Source organism: Euphorbia lathyris, chromosome 4 (assembly GCF_963576675.1).
Source record: "Euphorbia lathyris chromosome 4, ddEupLath1.1, whole genome shotgun sequence".
Classification (NCBI taxonomy): domain Eukaryota; kingdom Viridiplantae; phylum Streptophyta; class Magnoliopsida; order Malpighiales; family Euphorbiaceae; genus Euphorbia; species Euphorbia lathyris.
The window spans coordinates 13,224,710-13,252,655 of NC_088913.1; the positions used below are offsets into that span (position 1 = coordinate 13,224,710).

General features: G+C 31.7%; 1 protein-coding gene across 1 annotated transcript; it reads left to right on the forward strand.

The window, feature by feature from the left end:
• Positions 1-2,990: 2,990 nt before the first annotated feature.
• LOC136225522 (pumilio homolog 12-like) lies at positions 2,991-6,399 on the forward strand. The gene is made up of 5 exons (XM_066013576.1): positions 2,991-3,830; positions 4,778-4,940; positions 5,205-5,368; positions 5,675-5,933; positions 6,118-6,399. The coding sequence occupies exons 1-5, from the start codon at positions 3,106-3,108 to the stop codon at positions 6,256-6,258; spliced, it is 1,452 nt and encodes a 483-aa protein (XP_065869648.1). The 5' UTR covers positions 2,991-3,105; the 3' UTR covers positions 6,259-6,399.
• The last annotated feature ends 21,547 nt before the right edge of the window (positions 6,400-27,946 follow it).

The window sequence follows — 27,946 nt, forward strand, 5'->3', positions numbered from 1 at the left end:
ATTCCTTGTGTGGTTACTGAGAAATTTATGATAGTAAAGACTTATGTAAAAAGTCATGGATTCTTCATTCTTGAACTACTACGAGATCGCCGACTAGAGGGAGTTCTGACCGGACAGCTTTATTTACTTGACTAATGACTCAATAATTGCATTTTTGCCTCAAATAATACCTAAAACACATGGAACAAATATTAGTTCTTAAAACACAAAACTAAACATAAAACAATTTTAAAATGTTAAAAACTATCTTAAAATTTATGATTGATATAATTAAAATATATTAAAACTATATGAAAATGCAAGATAGCACCACACCTGAATGGGAAATGTGTAATTGCTCATTTGAACTTATCATCAGTTCATTAGAGATCAAAAAAATGTCTGAGCAACAATTGAGGGTGACTTAATCGTGCCTCGTGCTAGACTTGATATCGTATAACAAGGGATTACTGAAGAGGATACTATTAGGTTCTCAAAGGTTATATGCAAGATTACTGTCTGACTTGGATAGTCATAAAGGTCAATAAAGCCTTGTATGATTAGTAAGACGAAACGAATGTTCGCTTTCACCACCATCTCTAGATAGATCTATCAAGATCGCTAGTAAAAGAGAATGGATGGAACTGGAACATAAGGTTTTTCAAAATGTCGTGCATTACATGAATCTAAGAGCATTAATTATATCAGTGTTATATGGGTCCAGGTGAATGGAGGAATTAAATTGGATTAATAATTAAACTGGATTGAGACCAAGTTTAACCTGACTCGAGATTAATTAAACAAAGAGAGGGGCAAAATTGTTTGAATAGAAAATTTCATTTTGATTGATTAAATTGGAAATATAAATTATATATTTGGAATTTATATATAAATTTTTCTTTTTGCAAACTATATAAAGTTAACTAAAAATACATTTCTAAGAATGATACATCGGCAGATGTTGATTTGTAAAAAAAAAAAACTAAAAATCAATACATAAAAGTTGAATAATGGTTACTAAAGAATTAAATCTCATTCATTGTATTAAATATGATATGATTAATGTTTCATTATTAACTCTGTCCAATGTTTCAGTAATTACATTTGTTTTAATTGTGATTAACGTGAATTAATTTAGTAAAATTAATTTTTTATTAAATGTTTGAATTAATTGAGAAAAACAATATCCTAATAGTTAGCCAAAGTGATTTTTGGCTCATTTAAAATAGATAGACAGTTCATCTCATAATTTATCTCTGTGCCAATTTTTTTCATCTACTAGAACTAATGTTTCGATTTGTTCATCATATTTTTTGATTTTCTGATGGTGATTTGCTACACATGCTTAGAGTTTGATCCACACTTTTGTTGTATTTTGAGATGATTGTCGACTGCGATAAAATCTATTTTGAGGATACCGATCTCATAGGCTTCAAAATCTTCATCTTCCATTCATTCGAAGGTTAATTATATCTAATTTATTATAAATTTATTATTTATGTTCTTATATTTAATAAATTATTATTCTGTTCTTCAATTAATGGTAAATTTAATGATTTTTTTAATATATATATATATTATTTAGTAATCTATTAAATATATATAAAAGTTGAGTTGTGAAATGTATAGAATTAATATTCATTATTAATTATCTAGAATATTTTAATGGTTTCACAAGTATTAATTGTCATTAGCGTGAGTAAGGTCAATTTTTCCTTAACTAAACTAGTTTTTGAATTAATTGGGGGAAAATAATTTCAATAGCTTTTCTGTAAAAGTGATTTTTGACTCATTCGAAATAGACAGATAATTCATATGAAATTTGTTCTATGTGCCAAATTTTGTTGAGCTTCCAAAACTCATGTTTCAATTCGTTATTTCTTGGATTTTTGGTGAAAATTTAACATACGAGGTAAGAGTTTCACTCACACTTCTATCGTATTTTGGAAGATGATTGAAAATTATGATTATATGAGTAAAAAAATATTTAAGAAATTATGATTATATGAGAAAAAATAAAAAAAATATATTGTTTTATTATTAAAACATATTAAAAAGGATAAAAATATGTATTTTAAATTCTATCTAATCAAATTTGACCATTGACTTAACTATAAAGGCAAAAGAGTCAATAAAAATAAAAAAACTAAGCGTGTTTGTTTTCATTTTTTTTTGCCTCTAATACTAAGCAGAAGATAAAAAGTGTTTGCTAAAATTATAAAACAGCTACTTTTTGTAAAAAAAAAAACTAATATCTACTGTCTATCAGCAACAGTAAACAAAAACAATAGAAACAAACAGACTTTAAAACAAAAATATAACAACTAAGTAATTTAAAAAAAAACATAGGATTTTAAATTCTAAAACGGTTTATAATATAAAAATTAGGATAAAACTACAAAAAAAAAAAAAATTCAAAATCTTTCAAAAAAACGAGATATATATGTAGAATATTTATTTTGCTCAAACGTGACAGATAAAAGGGTACAAATGAATTATTATCTTTGTATAATTTATCTGGAATTGAATATAAAATCTCTAATTTAAGCAATTTAACACTTTTAACCAATAACATAAATACATTAAAGTAACATGTGAGCCCTTTTCTCCTTATAGGGAGAAACAATATAAATATTAAATTAAGTAACACCCACGTGTGGGACCCTTTTCTCCCAATTGGCGGAAACAATATAAATATAATTAAATAGTAATAAACGTTATTTAATAGAACTAAAACCCTAGGTATAAACCTTGTACTGAAACTCTTAATTTTCTGAGCAAGTTCACTTTCTCTGAAATTCTTCTTCAACTTCGTTTCTTCCTCAACCTCTTCTTCTTCAACCTATATGCTCGTCAAACATGGACGGAATTGACGAGAATCTTCGTAAGAAGTGGCGTTTAATGGCGCAAAATCCTCCTCCTCCTCCTCCTCCTCCTCCTCATAAAGATCTGTACAGTCTTTTTGAGTTTGATCAATCATCTCAGATGATTTGGGGAAATCAAAACCCTAATCTCATCCCTCAAAATTCCGATTCATATCCATTAATTCCTCAAATTTCCGATTCATATCCATTAATTCCTCAAATTTCCGATCCATATCCATTAATCCCTGAAACTCCCTTTCTGATGCCAGAAAATCACCAAAACCGCTTCTTCTCGCCGGAGAATAATCACCTGGCTCATCGGTATCAGATGAATCATCATCGTGATTCCGGTTTATTCATGAACCCGAGTTACGACAGCCAGCTTGCAAGGCTCGAAGAAGCGATTGCTCGGATCAGTTTATCGTCGCTGTCGTCGGATTTTTATTCACTGAATCGTATGAGGGGTATGTCTGCTGGTCTCGGTTTGCTCCGGGGCGCGAATTCCAATATGCTGAACGCTCCTTATCAGAATAGGGTTAATCCTAATCCTCATCCTCGCCGGAGCCGGCGGGCTACTGATTATGAATATAGGGCTGGTAATTCGTCTTCTGTTCGGCCGATAAACTTACATCATTATGCTGGATTGATGGAACCGAGGAGGGCTGGATTGATGGAATCGAGAGGGAGCTGGAGCTCGAGTATTCAGTTGGATATGAAGCAGGTGAAAGGGCGGATTGCTGCTCTAGCGAGAACTCAGGAAGGGAGCCGTTGGTTGCAGAAGAAGATTGATGAACAAAGATCTGATCAAATCGAGATGATTTTCGCGGAATTGAAAGATCATGTTTGTGATCTCGTTGTTGATCAGTTTGCTAATGTCGTTCTTCAGAAGCTGTTTACAGTTTGCAGCGAAGAACAGATTACTCAACTTTTAATCTCTCTGATTACGAATGGACAAAGATTTCTAAATATCTGCATTCATCAACACGGGTATGGCTATTTTCTTGAGCAAATTACATTTTTTTTATGATGTTTTGGCTTTTTTAATTTGTTTTTTTATAGGTTGTGTATTTGCACTTTTAAAAATATTTGCACTTCTAACAATATTTTCTCAATTTTACTTTTATTTATGATAATACGACCTCTTTAAAAGGCAGACAACAGTTTCTTTTGAGGGGGTTAATTATCAGTTTAGGATAATCCAAACAAATTGCAAAATCAAAGATTTTTACATAAATGTTATGATTTTAATGTAGCTAACACATCTATCCCAGAGAAAAAACCCGGAATTTACTTATTTGGAAGCACTAACAGTTTTACCATTTCATCACATAGAATTCACTCATTTTATCAATACATGTGGTATTCTTACTTGTCTGGGACCTAAAGTCACGGTAAAAGTATTGTAATTTTACTTACTCATTTTGTAATTTGTTTTCTAAACTATCCTGAACTGATCTCAAACCCGGAATTTACTTATTTGGAAGCACTAACAGTTTTACCATTTCATCACATAGAATTGAGTCATTTTATCAATACATGTGGTATTCTTACTTGTCTGAGACCTAAAGTCACGGTAAAAGTATTGTAATTTTACTTACTCATTATGAGAGTGACAGAAACTTTATAGAACCAATAAAATATTAACACTATATAATTAATTAAATATTCTTTTTAGATCCTAAGACTACTGGAAACCAACCTTCGGACTCCCTTATATTTGCAATAGTTTACATCAGATTATTAGCTCCGCCCACTATAATGTGGTCCGTCAGTCGTATAATAAAATTTCCCCGATAACATTAACGTAAATTAAACTTTGAATATCCCAAATTTGTGTTTTTATTAGTTTATATAAACTACTCTAAAATTGAATTTTTTTTTTGTTTAAGTGCTATAAAATGTTAATTTTCTCGCTGTTTCGTTTGTTTTCGTAGAACTCGTGCCGTGCAGAAAATGATAGAGCAAATGAGAACAAGAGAGCAAAGATTTGCAGTTGTTTCTGCTTTGAAGTTCATTACTGTTTCATTGTGCAAAAATAACAATGGTCATCATGTCATTCAACAATGTTTTAAATGCTTCTTACTTGATGATACTAAGGTAATTAATTTTCTAATCAACTATTTTAGTCTAATTTAATGTCACGGAAGTATAAATTTTACTATGATCCCGGTCCACCTGAAAGTTTATTTTCTTTACACTATAATCCTGCACGGTTATTATTTGTGTGTTAAACCATTCGGGTTTTGTAACCATATTATAACATTAAGCGAAGTTGAATGATAATCAGTATATTTTAACCCGAACTAATCATGTTCAATTAAAGGTTAATTATCTAATATAGTCTTTGATTTGATGATGCAGTGCCTTTTAGATGAAATTGCAAGTAGCTGCCTCGAAATTGCAATGGATAAAAGCGGATGTTGCGTATTGCAGAAGTCCTTGACTAGAGCTGAAGGCGAACTCAAAGATCGTCTTCTAGGAGAAGTAGCCGCGAATGCATTGATCTTATCAGAACATCCTTACGGGTTTGTGCTTGAAAACTTTGGAATATTGGTATATTTGTGATAAAAGTACAAAATATTTATCATTTTATGTACTTTTTTAATCAATTTCTAAACTAGTGACATGTTTTGTCCAATACGCCTTCTAACAGGCGTGTTGAACCAAAAATGTCACTAATTTCGGAATTTGCTTAAAAAACATAAAATCTGAAACAGTTTATGCTTTTACCACGAATATGTCAATATTCTGAATTTTTGATACGAGATGCGTCAATAATTCAATTTAGGTTCCCACATCTCTGATAAACATATTTATTTTCGATTTGTTAGGAACTATGTTGTGCAATTTGTTCTTGAAATGAGACTACCATGTGCTGAAGACACTGTAACGGAGAGGCTGTCGCGGAATTTTGTGACTCTTTCGATGAATAAATACGGCAGCAATGTGGTAGAGAAATGCATGAAACATTGCAGGGAACACAATGCTGCAAAAATCATTCAAGAGCTTATGCAAAGTAAGGATTTTTTGGATGTCATTCAAGACCCCTTCGGCAATTATGTGATCCAGACTGCATTAAATACCTATAAGGTAATTAAATTAACTCGGGAAAACACCCATTGATCAACTACTCTAAACCCATAAATAGTTTATAAACTATTCTGAAATGATAAAATGTTTCTCAAACTACCGTTAACTGGTATTTTACTCGAACAACAGTCAATTATGTTTTCTTATAAACTACTTCATATTTATATTTGTTTTTAACTTGTAGGGAAATAATTTCTATACTCTTGCTCGAGTCATTGATCATTATCATCCACTTCTGCACAGCCACCTTCATGGGAAGAAGGTGCTTGCGGTGCTTACTCAAAATCGAGGAACCCGAAATGGCCGAATTCAGTTGGTAAATTAGAATTGTTGTAGTTTTAGTTAGTGTTTTGTTGTGATTTAGTTTAAATTCAAGATGAACTACCACTGTTTTCAGTGTTGTTTTGTTGTTTTAATTGTAGGAATCGTAGGAACTGTGCACTAAAAGATGCCCATATATTTTATGGCCGAGAATAAGGGTTTGTGCCAGTTCTGAAATGTAGGTTTTGATTGCTAGGTAAGATTATTTGTTAGAGAGAGTATATGTTTGACAGATTTAATTCAATTGTTGTTTACTGTTTGTTTGGATATTATCGATTGTTTTTTAATTCTAGTCAAACACTTTATGAATATTGAGTTCGGTTGTTGTTAGATTTTATCTTATTTATACTACCTATGTGAAAATTTTACCTGTTAATATGCAGTTTTTTTTTATTAAATTATGCAAATAAAAATAGAGAAATTAAGGTGGATGGTTTTCTGTATTCTATCAATAATAAAATAAGTTTTTTAATACAATTATCAAATATCTGATTTTTTTATTTGTTTTTTTCATATAAACCGTTAGCAGTAAATAAATATCAGATTTTTTTATGTGCAAAATAAAAAAAAATAAGTATTAGATCATCCTACTCCTACTTTTTCGTTTTTTTACCTACCTCATTAATGTTTATTTTCTAAATTCAAGTTTATAGATTAAGGTTTATATTTTAGGGTTTAAAATTTATAAATTAGAATTTAAGGTTTATATTTAAAATTTTAGGATTTATATTTCAGGATTAAGGTCTAAAAATTATATTCTAGAGTTTATTTTTTAGGATGATAAGTTTAAGATTTATATTTTAAAATTTAATATTTAGAATTTATAAATTAAAGGATTAATTATTCTGTGTTTCGTCGATTTGCAGACGGGTATTTGTGGTATCTTTTTTTTACAAACACAATTTTATTGTTTGTGAATTTGGTCAATAACAATATCGAAATGAAAATTTTCAAGAGTTAAATAATATTTTAAACAACTTTAATTTTTCAATTTTTCAGGCTTTTAAGTGTTGTTTTTTTAGAGGGAAAGTTAATGTTTAGAGAGAAAAAACTCAAAAAATGATGGTTTTGAAACATTAAAAATATGGTTCCATAGTAAATATGATACTAAACAACTTTAATTTTTGAAAATTTTCATTTTAAGGTCGTTATTGGCCAAATTTGGAAAAGTAAAAAAAATATAAAATTTTACAAACCACAAGTTACGTTATAATGAAAATGCTACAAGTATCCATTTGCAAATCCGTATAACCACAAGATATCTACTTATAATTAACCCTAAATTAAAGTATATAATTCATATAAGATCTAAAATTTATAAATTAAAGAAAATGTTATTTTTTCATTATCGAAAGTGAGAAAGTGTGAGTATTGGAGTAATTATAAAGAAACAGTGACTATTTAATTTATTTAACATATTTATATATTTATCTTTAAAATAATAATTGATATATCCATCCTATTTTTAATCTGCTGTTAATGGTAATTTTCAAAAGTTTGACATAACAAAAATTATGTTTACAAAGAGAGAAACTTGTTTTTATTTAGGTCAAATGTGAGTGTAATATAACTAACCCATAAAAATATTAGTAACAGTAGTCTGGACAATTTGATAATTAAAAAAAAAATATATGTTTATAAATAATAGTTTTATAAAAAAATGTTTATGTTATTATTTTTGGAGAATTCCAAATATAATGCACTGCATATTTGCAGATTAATGTCTGGGTATTTTTTGTGCGAATAAGATTACTGTTAGTAAAACTAAAGAGTTTTATTAGGTTGATAGTTGATGATTTCAAATAGAAAATTTTAAAAATTAAATTTGTTTAAAACAATATTTATTATAGAACGGAAAGGCTGTTTGTCTTAAGAGTCAGAATCTCATTAAAGCCATCTTGAGGCTTCGTCCTGCCTTCGATTCTCTTACCTTCTCCCATATTTATAGGGAGCAAAACCGCGTGGCGGATCGCTTGGCAGCTGCTGGGTATGAGGGGATGTTAGGTGTTTCTACCCTTTTCGTTCCTCCTTCTTTTCTATTACCTTCTCTTCTTGAGGATAGGATTGGGGTCAGTCTTCCTAGACTGATCCCGGGTTAGGTTTTTGTTTGTTTGTTTTTTTTCTTCCCTTCTTACCAAAAAAAAAAAATAGAACCAAATTTTTTATTTTTAAAAATCATCATTTTTGAACCGTTTTCTTTCTAAATATTCACTTTCTCATTCTAAACAAAGAGTATCTAAATGACCTTAAAGGTAAAACATTAAAGAATTAAAGTTGATTAGCATATCATAAATTCTTGGATTTATTAAATACGAACAACTGCGAAAGCATTTGCCAAAATTTTTTTCATTAATCAAGAACGAAAGTTAACAATGTCACCTTAAAAAGATAATTTTATTAATCAAATAAATGCAAAGAATGATTTCTGTAAAAAAACTCTCAAAAATATGTTGTCCGATTTTTCAGTTGTCCCGGGAAATGTTCAATTTGTATCTATTATTGCAATTATGTGATATTCCTACTTTATCAAGTAGCAGATATGTTGACGAGCTCTTGATTTCAAACTCTTCGTGATTTGTCTTATGGTATAATCTTGACATCGGCCTAACGGGAGTGTTAGTGATTTCAGGATTACATTTATTCTTTCCTATTCAAATTCTATTCTTGTATAGTTCATATAGGAATTTATGTTGTATTATAAATACACTTTCCATTAGGGTTGGACACGGATCCTAGAAATATTAGATTGAACTGAATATCTCAGAAAAATATAGAATTGGAATAAAATTTGACTAACTTTGACCAAATTCGACTAGTTCGTTCAAAAAAAGTCAACAATTTAATCTAAACTTGAATTATTTTCTTTAGATATTCGATCTTATATAGCATATTTAATATCCATGTCCAACCCTACTTTCCGTATGTTTAATCCTAAATTCATTAATTGAATATTTAGTTCTACATTTACCTTGAATTACCTTGAATGTAATTCGTTCAAAAAAAGTCAACAATGTAACCTGCAATGTTATGTTTATCTCTCTTGGAAACTAACTTCCCTTTATGAAATAGGAAATGATTTTCTTTTGTTTTTAAAATATATTTGTTTAACTATCAAATTATTACTTTTAAGAATATTTTCTTAATTTTACCCATCTTTATGATAAGAGAATAGTTTGTAAATTATGATAAGAGAATAGTCTGTACTGAGCATAGCATATACTTATGTAAGGTTTTATTTCTTATTTTTTTTACTGTACTTTTGTTTTCTTATCTATGAAATACACATTTATATATATAAAAAATATAGTATACAAGGTTTCTGTCACTCTTAATAGCGAGATCCATCCATGCGTAGTGTGCCATAACTACTGGCAGAAACAGTGTTTTTAAAAGGCGGACATACACTGTTTCTGCCAGGTTAAATATCAGTTTAGGATAATTGGAGAAACAAATTACAAAACCAAGAGTTTTTAAGTATATTTTATGATTTTAGTGTATCCAATACGTCTATCCGGAGTAAAAACCCGCAATTAGTGTCTAGAATTTTGAATCTCGGAAAAGTCCTACAAATATATTACTTGTAGACCAGTGTCTCTAATACTTTACTTGGTTTTGGCTTGATATTCTTTTTGCAGTCATTCCTTTGTAAAATGTAACCTCGGGACTTAAAGTATTATAATTTTACATTGTTCGGGATTCAAAATTCCAGACACTCATTTCGGTTTTTTTGACTCCGGGATAGATACATTGACTACCCTAACCTAAGAAAATATTGATTATGTAATTTGTTTTCTAAACTATCCTAAACTGATCTCAAACCCCAGTTTCTGCCACTCTCAATAGCAAAAACAGTATCGTACGCTGCTAATGAGAGTGTCAGAAACCGTGTAGATATTTTACTGTACATCCATGTAACCCGTGCGATAGACTAATATTTTGATGTGTAACTTGTGCGATAGACACATATTTTTGATGTTAATCGATAAAATATTAACACCATGTAATTAATTAAATATTCTTTTTAGACACTTTCTATGTTTGATAACTAGTTTTAGCACTTAAATTTAATATGTTAAGTGGTTATTGGGTTTAAGATTGTTAACACAATTTAAACATTTCAGTTAAGTCATAGAATCACTTATTCTGATAGTCCAAAGATTTAACTTAACATTTTAAGTTGAACATTATTAACTAATATTTCTAAATTCAGCACTTATTTTTAGTATTTATCAAACACTTATATCATTTACTACTTTCAGCATTTACAATATTGAGCACTTAAAATTCAATACTTATTCTTTTCAACACTTAATTTTAAATTTTATCAAACGGCCCTGCGGAAACCAACCATTGACTACTTCGACTACCCCTATATTTGCAATAGTTTACGTCAGATTATTAGCTCCGCCCAATATGACGGATCTTTTTAGACACTAAGACTAGCAGAAACCAACCTTTAACTACTTCGACTACACCTATATTTACAATAGTTTACGTCATATTATTAGCTCCGCCCACTATAACATTGTGTGTCAGTCGTATAATAAAGGGATAAGGTACCAAAATAGATCTAATGTTTTTGGGGAAGTACCAATTTAGACTCAACGTTCAAAATAACACAAATATAGGCTTAACGTTTACCACATAATATCAATTTAGGTTTAACGTTTACAATATAGTATCAATTTAGGCCTCACGTACAAAATAACACTAATATAGGCTTAACGTTTACAAAATAATACGAATTTAAGCTTAATGTTTACAAAATATATCCAATTTAAACTAAACATTACTTTTAGTTTGTGGATATTCAATTACTAGTGTTTGTAGGAGTCATGTAATATTTGCAGGAGTCATGTAATATATTGTGGATATTCAATTACTTTTAAACTACACAATATTTGTTGGAGTTATGTAATATATTGTGGATATTCATTTACTTTTAGTTTGCATATATTATATGAGCCATGTGATTTAGGAGTAATGAAATAGTTGATGAAAAACAAATATAAAGTTTTAATGGTTAAGAATACTAATTAATTATATTATAATAAATAAGAAAATAGAACTAAATAAAAAGATAACATATATATAAACTCAATAGGAAAAGAATACAATATGGTTAATTTAATTGTAATATTTAGTTTAAATTGGATATATTTTGTAAACGTTAAGCTTAAATTCATATTATTTTGTAAACGTTAAGCCTATATTAGTGCTATTTTGTACGTGAGGCCTGAATTGATGCTATAGTTTAAACGTTAGACCTATATTGGTGCTATTTTGAACGTTGAACCTAAATTGGTACTTTCCCAAAAACCTTAGGCCTATTTTGCTACCTTATCCCTATAATAAAATTTCCTCCAATAAGATTAACGGAAATTAGGCTTTGAGAATATCCCAAATTTATGTTTTTATTAGTTTATAAACTACTCTAAAATTGAATTTTTTTTTTTTTTGTTTAAGTGCTATAAAATGCTAATTTGCTCGCTGTTTTGTTTGTTTTCGTAGAACTCGGGCAGTGCAGAAAATGATCGAGCAATGAGTCATTGATCATTATCATCCATTTCTGCACAGCCACGTTCATGGGAAGAAGTGCTTGCGGTGCTTACTCAAGCTTGAGGAACCCGAAATGACCGAATTCAGTTGGTAAATTAGAATTGTTGTAGTTTTAGTTAGTGTTTTGTTGTGATTTAGTTTAAAATCAAGATGAACTACCACTGTTTTTGGTGTTGTTTTGTTGTCTTAATTGTAGGAATTGTAGGAACTGTGCACTAGATGATACCCATATATTTTATGGCCGAGAATAAGGGTTCGTGCCAGTTCTGAAATGTAGGTTTTGATTGCTAGGTAAGATTATTTGTTAGCGAGAGGAGATGTTTTTGACCGGTTTAGTTCAATTATTTGTTTACTCTTTGTTTGGATATTATCGATTGTTTTTTAATTCTTTTTTAATTCTAGTTAAACACTTTATGAATATTGAGTTCGGTTGTTGTTTGATTTTATCTTATTTATAAGTAGTATGTGAATTTTTTTATTAAATTATGCAAATAAAAATAGAGGAAATTACGTGATAAATAAGTTTTTTAATATAATTATCAAATATCTGATTTTTATATTTGTTTTTTTCATATAAACGGTTAGCAGTAAATAAATATTAGATTTTTTTATGTGCAAAAAAAAAAATTAGATCATCCTACTACTACTGTCCCTTCGGGGACATCCGATAAAATTGGAACGATACAGAGATCATCCTACTACTTTTTCGTTTTTTTTGTATGCTTTTCTTAATCTATCCATATCTTCACGTCATTAATGTTTATTTTCTAAATTCAAGTTTATCAAATCTGCTCCCGGTTTGGGCTATATATTAGCATTTCCTACTTATTTGAATGGTGCAGTTCATTGGCTTTGTCTTCTTGGTGACAAATTGAGTCTTATAGTTTCATTTGATTGTGAGAAAGAATGTTTCCTACCATTTCCATCACCTCCATTAATAGAGGGCAACATGGTCAATGTTGGCATGGGAGTTCTAGGAGGATGTCTTTGCATGTGTGACTCTTCGAATGAAACATTGGTTTGTGTTTGGGTGATGAAGAATTACGGTGTTGAAAAATCATGGACTAAAGTCTTCGAAATCGACATGTGTTGTTGTGACATATTGCTTTATGGATTATATCAACCTATAAAATACATGACTAATGGAGCACTTTTGATGTTTAATTATCCGAGGAATATTCTAATTTATTATGACCCGAGAAAACCTGTGTTGAAGCGTTTCGAGGTTCACCCAACGAAATCAAGCTTTGAGATAATTGCTCACAGTCCAAGCTTCATCTCACTTAAGGATGTTCTTGCAGGGTGTAATGTGGAGGTACTTAATATCAATTCAAGGTACTTATTAACCAAACTGTTTCTTTTTGTATATAATTAAATTGTTTCTGCTTGACTCATTGAATTATTTGAACTATAGATGTGGTGGGTTGAAACTAAAGGACGAACATAGAGCCATTTCCTTGTATGAGAAGACGATTGAATCTGATTTCGAATATGATCTTGATTATATTTTACATGACTATTATGTACCTTATGGATGGGAGAAATACTGGTGGGGTAACTATGAGTATGACTTATCAAAAGTTTGGGTGAAACCATAAACATATTTTTGCCTCAGAAATTACATTTTATTTTTGTTTTGTAAGGTTTACTTTTCCTTGTTGATTATTAGATATGGAGCTTCTGTATTTAATTTCTGACGTTTGGTTTTATAGGCAAGATAAAGTGTTACCTTGTTAGTATAAGGTTCACATGATTTAAAAACAATTTGGTCACTTACCGTTAGATTTAGGTTTATTAAAATCTTATTGCGGAAATTATAATTATAAGTCTTAGATTTAATAAGTTTAGACTTACATTGAGTGACATTTTGATCATTCATGGTCCATATGAACAACACTGTGTATTATCTTATGAATAACAACTCTACAATTATAGAAGAACTAATGGAATGATATTTGACCACTTTAATAGTACGAGTTGGTGAAAATGTATACCTTATGCAACTTTTAATTTTTGAATTATCTGGTTTTTAGGTTATTTAAAAAATCGAAAATGTGGGTTCATGAGAAACTATGATTCTAAACAATTCTAATTTATTTTATTTTTTTCATTTTGAGATCATTTACTTTTACAAGAGATTCTAACTTTCTAATGTTAGTAACTAAAATAATGTTTATGAATTTTTATCTCCGGTTTTAAAGGTTTGTAGCCATAAAATTTCAAGGTCAAAGTTGAAGACAATAATTTTAATTTACCCTTAAATAATTTCAAAGTATATTTTATCTAATTGAGAAATATATATACGGTAATACCAACTTTGCAATAGGAACGTGTGCAACATAGTGAGAATTATATCAGGTTATTATAGTTCCAAGTGAATATCCTATTTGTAACTAATAAAAAAAAAAAACCGAGGATGCTCCATTTTACAATATATTTTAAACATAATGCGTAGATTTCATTTATTTTTATTACGGAACCATTTTAATGGAATATCTTCGTTGATTGTTAAATCCAAGTAGAATGCTCATTTAGAGTATACTATCAAATCTCATGTATAGGAAATACCACTGGAATCACATATATAAATACCTTGAAATATTGGATTTGTCAATACTAAATACCTGAATCACATATAAGAAAAACACATATTTAAGCCTTTGATTAATTTAATTTTAAGCTTTTAATTTTTTAAATAGATATAATAATTAAGTCCTTGATTAATTATTGTTAAACACACTAAACTCCCAATCTAGTAAGGCGATATTCTTTATTATTTAATTTCAGTAACAATCAGTTTAGTAACAATTAGTTCAGTTCAGTTCAACAATCAATTTCAACATTCAGTAAGTTATCATTATTTATTATAATGATTATTATTTATATATAATTTATTATTATTGATTCAAAAAAAAAATATAATTTATTATTATACTTATTATTTATTATAATTATACTTATTTATATATAGTTACAATTATTATTTATTATAATTATAATTATTTATAAATAATTTATAATTGGGCTAAGGTACCAAAATATGTCTATAGTTTTTGTAGAAGTGTCAATTTAGGTTCACGTATAAAATAGCACCAATATGAGCTTAACATTTAAAAAAGGGTACCAATTTAGGCATTGATAACAGAACGAGACATGTCATTGATATTACTCTGTTAAGTTCTGTAAATTGTACGTGGAGGGAGAAATCAGAACTTAATGTAGTAATATCAATGACGTGTCCAAATCCGTTCTAGAGACCTAAATTGATACCATTTTTTAAACGTTAGACATATATTGGTGTTATTTTATACATGTAGCTTAAATTGATGCTTCCCCAAAAATCATAGGCCATTTTGGTACATTATCCCTTTGTGTAAATTTGTGTTTGTATGCAATTTGTATTTTTAATTAAAATTAGAATCATTTTTATTTAATTTCATAGGTTTTTATGGAGCCAAATTTTTATTTCATATTCAATTTAGTTTTATCTTTAATAATATATATATATATATATTATTATTATTATTATTATTATTATTATTATTATTATTAGAACCATTATTATTATTATTATAAACTTATTAATGTATAATATTATCATTAAAATTATTTTAACGTCTAATATCATCATTATTGTTAAGTTCACTAGCATCTAATTAAGTTCAGTAGCATTCAGTTCGATTTAGTTCAGTTCAGTATTCAATAGCATTCAGTTCATAGTTCAGAAACATTCAGTTCAGCTCAGTTTTTTTTTGTGTGATAAAGAACAGAGTCTAAATAGAGACATTAAACATTTGATCATTTTTTAACACATTAAGCTCTTTTTAGACGATCCAATCATGTGTGTTCCAAACTCCATTTAACACAAATGAAATTGCCAGGATGTAATTGTTTTAACTCGCCAGTTGACAAATAGAATGCCACACTAGATAATTTCTTAACAATTTACTTTAGAAGAACAATGATATTTTGACAGTTTTACGTATTGCAAAACGGGTTTGATTTTCCAAAACGGGGTTTCTCTCTGCATCTATTTACACCACTCTCTCACTTTCTTTCTCTAATTTGGTTTTAGCGCACATTCTGTTTCTCTCTCTTTCTCTGGGTTCTCTCGTTTCATCTTGCTCTTTCATTGGGTTCTCCCTCTTCATCTTGCTCTTTCGTTCACTGTGTCTTCCATGTCACATTCGACTTCATCCAATTTGAGAAGGTACATATGCGACTGTGGCTTAGAATCACTGTTAAAAAATTAATGGAGTGATTCAAACCCTGGTAGGAGATATTTCAATTGCTGAAACTATAGGATAAGTAATTAAGGTTTGAGCTTGATAACGGTTTTTTTTTATTCAGGGTTTTTAATGTACGAGTATTTGTTGCTTGGGACCTTGTAATTACAGGAAAGAATGCATGCAAATTTTTTTGTCTGGTTTGATCAACTGATGCAACCTAGAGCAAAATGTGTTATTTTTGGTCTTTTAAGGAAGCTTGACAAGACCGAGAGAACAAGAGAGGGACAGGAAAAGAGGAACAATCAGTGAAGGATACATGAAACGATGGAAATTTGTTATTATAAATTTTGTGTATGTACTAGTTATGTATTTGGAATGAACGCTTATCTTTGTTGCTGGAATTTGCATTTAATGAATTTGTATTTTTGTTGTTGGAATTTGCATTCAATGAAATTGTATCTTTTATGCTGAAATTTCCAGTATGTATATGTTATCTAAAAATGTGTACAAGACCTGTAATTAGGAAATGTAATTGGTACTAAAAATATGTGTTCCAGGTTTATGACCTGTAATTGCCACCTAAACAATTTGTTTTTCAGATTTATGACCTGAAATTTCCAGCATGTAATATGTACCTAAAAATGTGGTTAGTACCTGTAATTATACTGTCATTAGTACCTAAAATTGTCGTTGATACATGTAATTATATGGTAATTAGTACCTAAAAATGTGGTTGGTACATTTAATTGGTATCTAACAATTTGTTTGTTCAGCATTAACCTCATTCTGCGTCGTTGCTTCAGAATTAACCTTATTCTGCTCAGTTGCTTCAGGTGCTTCAGTTGCTCAAGGAAACTCTGAACGTTTATTGGGAAAAGAGAAAGCGATGTCTAACGTTCTTTTTGGAGGAAAAAGAGAAAAAAGGTAAGAATTTAAATTCACTTTCAATGACCCCTAATTTTTTAAAAAATGGGTGAGGTGACCCGCTGATAGATCATTTTTCCCGCTTTACACTTTAGTTAGAGATCACTCATAAACTGAGATGTATTTGTGTATAAAAATGAAAGTTGTACAAAGTGAGATATATTTGTGTATATTTGTGTAAGAGTTATACACCATGTATATAATTTGCCCCCATATTTCATCACTTACTAAATATATTAAGAGCCCCCTCAACTTGGCCTAAAAAACCGATTGGCCACCTTTATTTACATAGTGTCTCGTACCCTCCTAAACTTATATACATCATTTTAAGCTAGTTCAGCGAGCCAATATATGAGTGTAAGCAAATTCAAAAGGTCTATAGACTACTTTAAACAAATTCAGTCACTCGATTTTTTAAACTAAATTCAAAGAGCAAATTTTTTTTTTATTAAGCCTTCATCGCTCCTCAAAGTCATCACTAGCGGTGTCAATAACCATTGGTAGTTCGCAAATTATTCGAGCTCGGTTTGATCAAACCTCGGCTCGATTCGACTCGAGTTTGAGATTGACTTGAGCAGTGACGAGTCTGAGCTTCCTTAGATCTGGCACAAAAGCTCGTAAATTGACTCGATTATTTTTAATTACTATATATTTTATTATTTTAATTTTTTTCATTAATTATTATTAGTTCATCAGAATTAACAATTCATCTAAATAATTTAACCTATCAGAAAAAAAATATGATACAAAAATGCTTTCGCCTCTTTAACTAGAATTTTAGATTTTAATTTAAAAAAATACGTTACAAATTTTAATATATATTTCATTTTTTAAATTTTTCTGTGAGTTTTTGTTTTCCAACAACGAGCAATATCTACTATTCTTGAATCTCGGTAGTAACATGCGATTATTTTCTATATATATTTTAAACTTATGTGGAATACGTTATAAGTGTTTTTTTCTCCTACGCTACTTATTCTATACATGTACGATGATTTTGGTTAAAACTCGTAAAAAGTTCGGCTCAATCAAAATTTATTCAAAGCTCAGTTCGAAAAGGCTTAGCTCGAGATATCAGCGAGCCAATACCCAATATATATAGGTTCAAATTCATCTCGACTCATTTAACCCATGGTCATCACCACCGTTATGGTCATAGTCCAACATCAAATTCCTTTAGTTTCGGTTACGAAAAGGTACTGAAAACGACATAGCATAAAGACAGATTTACCAAAGAACCCCTTCACTTCTAAGGTATTCCATTTTGATACATTCACTGTATTAAGCCTACATTTTGAGCTTCTCAGCTTCCTTTCTGTCATCGTAACTTGTATCCGATCGTTTCTCCTTGAATTTCAGGTATTTCTTTTTCTCTCTTTATTTCTGCAGTTCCATATGATCATGGTTAGGAGTTGAATCGAGCTAGGGTTTCCATCAATTTAAAGCTTTTATGATCATCGTAAACTAGGGTTTTGCTTTTTGTTACTTGAGCAACTCATATTTTATTGGGATAAGTATGAATTTTTTCAAGAAGTTATTGGGGAAATATCAAAACAGCCAATCTTAATTCGATTTTATATCGATGGTACCCTAAGAGAACTCCGCCTATGAGGGTCACTTGGTGGCCTTTACAGCCGGTCCCAAGCCCGGACAAAGGAGGAGGGTTGCGGTAGGTTTGTGGCGGCCAGCGTAAAACTTAGCCACATCTTATGACATGAACCATAATATAAATATCGTTGGGGCGTTCCTTACTCAGCGACGCGCTGCACTTCCTAGACCCGGGTGTAGTGATAAATGTGCAAGGGTGGCTAGGTCGTCGCCCCGAAGCGGCGCGCCACCCCAGGACCCGGGGGTGGTGTCAAATATGCAAGGGTTGCGGGTAAATAAGCTAGTCCATGGTAATTGTAGGGGTAGGGGTAAGGGTAGTAGGTTACGCTTTGGGACATGGAACATAGGTTCTTTGACAGGAAGATTAGCTGAAATTGTAGATGTTATGAAGAGGAGGAGAATAAATATATTATGCCTACAAGAAACCAAGTGGGTTGGAGCCAAGGCTAGAGAGATAGCTCCTTGGGGTTATAAGCTTTGGTACTCAGGAAAGGATAAGGGTAGAAATGGAGTAGGTATTCTTATTGGTAGGGAGTATATTGATGAGGTAGTAGCGGTGTCTAGGAAGACAGATAGAATTATGAGTGTTAAGCTAGTGATAGGGGATGAGGTTGTGAATGTCATTAGTGCATATGCGCCACAAATAGGATTAGATGTGTCTGTAAGACAAGCTTTTTGGGATGACTTAGAGGAAGTGGTGCAACAGGTTCCTAGGGATGAAAAAATGGTACTAGGGGGTGATCTCAATGGACACGTGGGTTCTAGGCGAGATGGGTTTGAGAGTGTTCATGGAGGGTATGGTTTTGGAGATAAGAATGAAGTAGGAAATGATATTTTGGAATTCGCATCAGCCTATGACTTGAGTATCATGAACACATGGTTTATGAAGAGAACATCCCACTTAGTGACTTATCGGAGTGGCGGTAATGCGAGCCAAATTGACTTCTTCTTAGTAAGGAGTGCTTGGAAAAAGAGTTATATTGATTGTAAGGTGATCCCTGGTGAGAGTACGACAACCCAACATAGAGTAGTGGTGCTAGATTTTCGAAGTAGGAAATGTATAAGAAAACAAACACCTCAAGTAGAGACTAAGATTAAGTGGTGGAAATTGCAAGGGGAGAATCAACAAAAATTTGTGGATGAGATGACCAAAAAAGATATTTGGACTTGCAATATGGATTCAGATATAGATTTGATATGGAATAAGATAGAGCATAGCATAAGGGAAGTAGCGAAGGAAGTTCTAGGAGAATCTAAAGGTAGCATGTCACCGGGTAAGGACACATCTTGGTGGACAGAAGAAGTACGACAAGCAGTAAAGAGTAAGAGAGAATCCTATAAACTATTGGGGAAATGTAGGAGTGACGAGAACTACGAAAAATACAAAGAGGCTAAAAGGGAAGTAAAGAAGGTCATACGAGATGCTAGAGCAAAGGTGAATCGGGATCTGTATACAAGATTGGATACGAAAGAAGGGGAAAGAGACATATATAGAATTGCTCGGATGAGAGATAGGAAGACGCGAGATCTCGAAAAAGTTAAATGTGTGAAGGATTTGGACCAGAAAGTCCTAGTTGGAGATAAGGATATCAAGGAACGATGGAGGTCCTATTTTGATGACTTATTTAATGGAGATCGCTAACAAGATGTTGGAGATATAAGTATCCATCACGATATGATAAATCATGAATGCCTGCGGAGAATTCAAAAGGGTGAAGTCAAAATGGCATTAAGTAAGATGAAGTTGAAGAAAGTAGTAGGACCCGATGGCATCCCTATTGAGATTTGGAGATGTTTGGGAGAAAGAGGAATTGAATTGTTGACGACATTCTTCAACAAAATTTGGAGAAACAATAAGATGCCATCAGAATGGAGGAAAAGTACCTTAATCCCTTTGTATAAGAACAAAGGCGATGTCCAAGACTGTGCCAACTATCGAGGAATCAAATTAATGAGTCACACTATGAAACTTTGGGAGCGAGTGATCGAACAAAGGCTAAGGAGGACGGTGAAGATCTCGGAAAACCAGTTTAGCTTTATGCCGGGAAGATCAACTATGGAAGCCATCCAGCTAATGAGACAATTAATGGAGCACTATCGAAATAAGAAGAAAGACTTGCATATGGTTTTCATTGACTTGGAGAAAGCATATGATAAGGTACCAAGGGAAGTACTTTGGTGGGCCTTGATAAGGAAAGGCATTTCGCGGAAATATATTGACATCATAAAGGACATGTATGAGGGAGTATGCACGAGTGTACGTACTAGTGTTGGGAAGACTGAAGAGTTTCCTATTACGATTGGAGTGCATCAAGGTTCCGCACTAAGCCCATTTCTTTTTGCCATCGTTATGGATGAACTAACAAGTTCACTTCAAGATGGTATACCATGGTGCATGCTGTTTGCAGATGATATTGTGTTGGTTGATGAGACGAAAGAAGGAGTGGAGAGGAAGTTGGAACTATGGAGACAAACTCTAGAATCTAGAGGCTTTAAGTTGAGTCGAAGTAAGACAGAATATTTGGAGTGTAAGTTTAGCGGCCATAGGAGCAGGGAGGCAGGGACAATCACCCTAGATGGGAGAGTTGTTCAGGCCTCGGATTGCTTCCGGTATTTAGGATCTATTATCCAAACGGATGGAGAAGTAGATGGAGATGTTGCTCATAGGATTAAAGCTGGTTGGTCGAAGTGGAAGAGTGCTACGAGTTTCCTTTGTGATCCCGGCATGCCTAATAGATTGAAGGGAAAATTCTACCGGACGGCAATTAGACCAGCATTGTTATATGGTACGGAGTGTTGGGCAGTGAAACACTGCCACATCCATAAGATGTCGGTGGCGGAGATGCGTATGTTGAGATGGATGTATGGTCATACGAGAAAGGACCGGGTGCGTAATGAAATAATTAGGACAAAAGTAGGGGTCACATCTATTGAGAATAAAATGAGAGAAAACCGACTAAGGTGGTTTGGCCATGTGAGACGTAGAGCGCTTGATGCGCCGGTTAGGAGAACCGAAGAGTGGCAAAGGGATGTAGTGGTGAGGGGTAGGGGAAGACCTAAGCAAACTTGGAGGAGGGTGATCGAGAGTGATATGAGTTTATTGGGCATTGAGGAAAATATGGTAGTGGATAGGACGGAGTGGAGGGAGCGAATCTGTGTCGCTGACACGACTTGATTTTCACGGTTTTATATGATGGTTCATGTTAGCCGACCCCGAATCATTTCGGGACTAAGGCTTTGTTGTTGTTGTTGTTGTTGGTACCCTAAGAGCAATATTGTCCCAAAATTGATCCCCATTTTCTTTCTCATTGCAAGTATATGGAAAGAATTGCAAAAGAAAATGCATAATTTGATTTTTCTTTGTAGGAGTCTGAAAATGAGTTTTAGTTTTATCTATATGTTCCACAATTAATGCATAAAAAATGATAATCTTCTATGAAGCATGTTCAGAAATTGGCATTTCTAATTCTTTGTGTAACTCGTGAAATCAAAGCATTTTAGTACTCTGTTTTATTACTTTCCACTGTTTATTGATAAATTTTTGACAGAGCAGTGATGAAAGGGAAAAAGATTTCAAAAGCTTGTGGCCAAAAAAGTAGAAATGAAGAAGATGAGGCTGGTCAAGTAGAGATCTAATATTCAGGTTGTTCAATTACGAATTTACCTAGCCACCTCCTTGCAGCTATTCTTTTTAGACTGTCCATTAAGGAGATAGTTGTTTGCAAATGCATATGCAAATCTTTGTATGCTACAATTTCAAATCCTAGGTTATACACACGTGTCAAGAATACTTTATCTGCTTGAGCTAAAGCAGGATGGATTGGTTTGCCAGGTTAGTATGAAATTCGATTCCAAGTTAAAGATTCCATTGCGCAACTTCCCATTGGTTTTAAGAGATAGCATCGATGGCAATGAAGAAATCACATTGAAGGCGAATGATCACCGTTATAAGATAGTGAATTCGTGTAATGGATTTCTTTGCTTATCTGAACCAATGGATAATAAGCCTGTTGTTGACAGGCGAGTTTATTAATCTTCCGCAAGTCATTGAGGGTAAAAATTATTATAATTATGATGATTATATTGATCATTGTGGGTTTGGTTTTAGTCCAAAGACCAATCAATATAAAGTGGTAAGAATGTTTGAGCAATATTCGGATCCGGAATATGACATCATTGGTAGGTTGGCTCGGGTACATATTCTTGGTACATGATCATGGAAAAGTATCGAATCTGATCCCTATTCGGGCTATATGTTTGCATTTCCTACTTATTTGAATGGTGCAGCTCATTGGTTTGGTTTTCTTGGTGAGAAATTGAGTCTTATAGTTTCATTTGATTGTGAGAAAGAATGTTTCAGACCATTATCATTACCTCCATTAAGGGACAGCAACATGGTTAATGTAGGCATGGGAGTACTAGGAGGATGTCTTTGTGTATGTGACTCTTCGAATCAATCATTGGTTTGTGTTTGGGTGATGAAGAATTATGGTGTTGAAATATCTTGGACTAAAGTTTTCGAAATCAACTTGTGCTGTTGTGATGTAGTGCTGTATGGATTATATCAACCCATAAAATACATGAATAATGGAGCAGTTTTGATGGTTAATTATCCTAGGAGTGTTCTAATTTATTATGACCCGAGAAAACCTGTATTGAAGCGTTTCAAGGTTCACCCAACGGAATCAAACTTTGAGATAATTGCTCACAGTCCAAGCTCCAATTCACTTAAGGATGTTCTTGCAGGATGTGATGTGGAGGTACTTAATGTCAATTCAAGGTTGAAACTAAAGGACGAACATAGAGCTATTTCCTCTGGTGGGGTAAGTATGAGTATTGCTTTTCAAAAGTTTGGAGGAAACCATAAAGATATTTCTTCCTCAGGAATCACGTTTTGCTTTTGTTTACTTATCAGACATGGAGCTTCTTGTATTTAATTTGTGATGCTTTGTTTTATAGGCAAGAAGATAGTGTTACCTGTTAGGATAAGGTTCAAATATGCAATTAATGTTTTCGGGAAGTGCTAATATATCTCTAACGTAAGAAATTGTAAAATTATGTCTTCAATGTTTTCAACCTGGTCGGTTCTGTACTTCTGTTACCTGTGCGCCAAGATCATTCTAGGTTGAAAACGATGATAAAATTTTACTATTTTTTACATTAGGGATAAATATGCTCTTCCGAAAAATGTTACAAAGCTACTATTAAGTATAATTGGCGTTATGTTGGGCCACATACTGTATCAATTATGATTCTAGTGATAGTCATGATACTTCATATATATATATATATATATATATATATATATATAGGATGGATCAAGTGAGAACCTAAAAAAAACGCTGAAAATGCATTTTAAAGAAAAAAAATAAAACAATTTTCTCTTTCCTTTTATTTACAAATTTGCCACCTCCTTTTGGTTAATTACAAAATTGCTCATTGTCACACAATAAAGCTTGTCACACCATAAGAGATGTGTCACACCTGATCTCTCATATATATATATATATATATATATATATATAGAGAAGGGCTCTTGTGAGAACCCTTTCTTAGGTGAGGACATTTCTTAGGTGAGAACCAATTAAAACTACGTAGTTTTGGGGTATTTTTTTGATAAAAACGGTGAGTTTCATTTGAGAAGTCGCGCGTTTTTGAAGTTGAAAAGATCTGTCTCTTCGTTCTTCGACTTGTTCCTCGACTCCTTCGTTGTTTCCATCTTCTCTCATTTCTACAGTCGATCAACTTTGGTTTTGATAGTAGATTTGCTTTCTGCATTTCATCAATTATACCGTGTATTTCTTCCTCTGAACTTTGGTTAGTTGTTTATCGTCTTCGTTTTTTCTGTTCATTGTTTTTGTTTGCATTTTTTCGCTTTTTCGTTTTTTTCCATGAATTTGTTCGTCTGAACGAGGTTTGTTGCTTTATGTTCTTCGTTTATTTTGTTGTTTGATGTTCTTCGTTGATTTTGATAGCGATTTTATATAGTTTTTTTATTTTCTAGGGTTTCGTTTGTTTGAACTTTATGAAGAAGTTTCTGTATGTGTTTTCAATGTTTTTTGTATTCAAATGTATTTAGTTTGAGAATGTTTTTATGTTGTTTTATTATTGTTTTATATTTTGTGTTTGTTGTTCTAAAATGATGAACGTATGTTCTGTTAATGGTATATTGTTTTGTTTTATGTTTGTTCTCTATTTTTTAGTTTTGATACCTTTTTTTTGTTGCTTTTTGATTTGTAGGTTTTTCATTTGTTTGAAATCTGTAAGTTTGTTGTGGTTTGATTTTGAAATTTAGTGAGTTTCAAAATGATTTTATTTTTTTTCAAAGTTTGTTCTATATTTGCATGTGTTTGTTCTAAAATTTTGAACAATTGTTCTGTTAATGAGATATTAGTTTTGTTTGGGGGTTTTGCTTGTTTGAACTTTCAAAGTTTGTTGTGGTATTATTTTGTATGGTTTTTGTTCCAAAATATTGAACATATGTTCTGTTGATGAGTTATTGCTTTGTTAAATTAGTTTATGTTTTGTTGATGAGTTATTGCATTTGTTTTATGTTTTGTTCTATATTTGCATTTGTTTGTTCTAAAATGTTGATTATATGTTCTGTTTTTTTGTAGAAAATGGGCGGAAATGGAGAAGATAGTTTCCCAAGTAATGTGATTGATAAGAATTTGCTGGATGAAATTATTGAACAATATTGTTCTGATGAAGATATGAAAAATAAGAAGAAAGGTAAGAGTGTTGTTCCTGTTGAAGCTATAAGTGGAAAAAGACAGACATCTAGAAGATTTAAGAGGACTTCTAAAAGACCTTCCATTTCTAAAAGACCTTCAATGTCAGCCATTCCTGCTGACAATGATTTGCTCTCTAGTTATGTTGTTCCGTCTAATAATTTGTTGAGGCGGCAAACAAGGAGTCAATCTATCAAAGGTGCGTTAAAGTAGGAAACAAGTAGTCAATCTAGTAAAGGTATGTTTAGATGACAAACAAGGAGTCTATGTAGCAAAAGGTTTTGATTCTTCTCAAGTTTCTGAAACTTCTGTTGATGGTTTAAAGGAAGACGTTGATGCTAGGAAGCTAAAGAAAGTTAAGTTTGCAAGAAACATAAATGTTGCTTCTAGGTTTTTAAAGAAGCGGAAGAAGGTTGTTAGTGCAGGTGATGATGAAAATATTTCTAAAAGGAATAAGACTGCTCTTGGTCAAAGAATACCTCCTAAACAGTTTATTGGTATTCTTAATGATATTCCAGAGACTCATAAGAATGCAATTAGACGGATTGGATTTGGTGGTTTTTTGGATTTAAGTTTAGATGTTCATAATGCTTCTTTTTGTGAAAGACTTGTCAATAGTTTTAATGTAGATAGGTGTAGCCTTATGTTGGGTAATAGTGAAGAGTTGAAGTTTGTTAAGGAAGATTTTCAAGCTGTTTATGGCTTGCCTTATGGAGGTGTAGAGATTGAGGAGCCCCAAGATGTTGGGGAAGATGATTGTTCAGATTTTTTTGCTGAATGGAGGTCTTATTTTGGGCTTGTGAGTGGAAGTCCAATTAATAGTACTGTGATTGCTAAGCTGAATGATCTGAAGACGAAACCATTGTGTGATGAGTTTTTATTGCATTTCGTATTCTGTGCGGTGAATTGTTGTATTCGTTCAACCAAGAACCAGGCTATGAACTATAAATTTCTTTATAGTTGTAGGAATGTTAATGAGATTGTAAATTTGGATTGGTGTTCTTTTGCATATAAGCATTTGTTGGATTCTATCAGTGATTGGAAGAGGAGTCCTACTTTTTTCACAGGTCCCCTTCATTTCTTGTTGGTAAGTATATTTTTTATTATTATGTGTTTGACAATATTTGTTGGTTGTTTATTTTTTAATTTGTGTTTAACTTGTTCATTTTTGTTATTTTTTTCTAGATAAGTTATTTTGATAGGCTTCAACGAGCTAATGTTGTTAATCCAAGAGATTATTCATTGATATATGTTTGGAATAAAGAACGAATTCAAAAGAGGATGACTTTAGAGAAATTGAGGGGATTTGGAAGTGGGATTGTGTTAAATAGAATATTGGTAGGAGAAAACTTGGTAAGAGAAGGTATGTATGGGGATGAAGGAAAGTTGGAAAGAGAAGCAGTGAATAGGAATGAAGATAAACAAGATGCTGAAGTTGGCAATAAGAAGGAATGTGGAGAAGCTTCTTCTAGTGGACCAGCAGAAATTTTTGTACGTTATTATAGCTTTCCCTTTGTTTTTAAATTTTAGAACATTCTTATTAAATTTTAGAACATGTTTATTAAATTTTAGAACATGCTTACTATTATTTATAACTTGCCCTGTTTTTTAATTATGGTTTTGTATATGCAGGAATTTCTTTCTAAGTTCCAATCATTAGCTAAAGAACTGGGTTCTAAAGTTAATAAAATGTATGTTATGTTGAAAGAAGCTAATGTTGTTTTTGGTGAAGATGTTACAAGCGTTGAGATGGGTAATGTGATAAAGAGTTTATGGAGTAAATATACTCGAGGCAATGAAGATCCAGTTAGTCAAAGTGAAGGAGGGAAAGAAGAAGTTGTTAATGAGAACAAAGCTGAAAGTAAAAAAGATACAGGAATGACTGGAGATTTTGAATGTGATTTGTCTAGTCAAGATAGTCATCCTTATCTTAATTCTGAATTTTTGATGAGATAGATGCTTTAGTTGAAAGAATAAAAAGAGAGAAGAAAGATCAGAGAGAAAGTGAAACTCCAATGAAGAAATCTGAAGAAAAATATTCTTGTCCAAATTTTAATTTGTTGAGTCAAGAGTTGCATGATTTTGTTGGAGCTGAAGGTGGATCTACACAAACAAAAAATTTTGTTGAGAAAGTGGATGTTGCAGATGTGAAGAATAATTCTGATCCTGAAGTAATGTATGTGATAAGAATTATTTTATATTTTGTTTATTTTTTTAATGTTTGTTATATTTTAGAACATATGCCTTATTGTTTAGGACATAGGTTTTATGTTTCTGATTATCTTATTGCTTTTTTTATGTTTTAATGTGGTTTGTTTTGTCAACAGGTTTGTTGTTGATGATGAAGTTGATAACGTGATGATAGAAGATGTTGTGGATGTAGATTTACAAGCTTTGCCTAGAAATATTCCAAATAAGTTACAGAGTCTGTGCAAATGGGCTAATTCCGAGTTGGTGAAAGGCAATTTTGTTAGCTATGTTGTTAGTGAAGAATTGTTTGGACATGCTGCTAAAGCATTATTGTTGAGGCAGGATATATATTCTTTGGTTCATATGGGAGAGATAACTTGCAACGTTATAATTTTCTATATGAGGTATTTTGTTTTTGAAATATTATAGTTTTATTTATATTAGTTGTAGT

What these genes read in the sequence shown, in the direction of transcription:
- LOC136225522 (XM_066013576.1), top strand. Translation starts at nt 3,106, where the DNA reads ATGCCAGAAAATCACCAAAACCGCTTCTTCTCGCCGGAGAATAATCAC. An exon ending in ATCTGCATTCATCAACACGG is followed by an intron (nt 3,831 to 4,777) that starts GTATGGCTATTT and finishes TTGTTTTCGTAG; the next exon opens with AACTCGTGCCGTGCAGAAAA. An exon ending in CTGCATTAAATACCTATAAG is followed by an intron (nt 5,934 to 6,117) that starts GTAATTAAATTA and finishes TTTAACTTGTAG; the next exon opens with GGAAATAATTTCTATACTCT.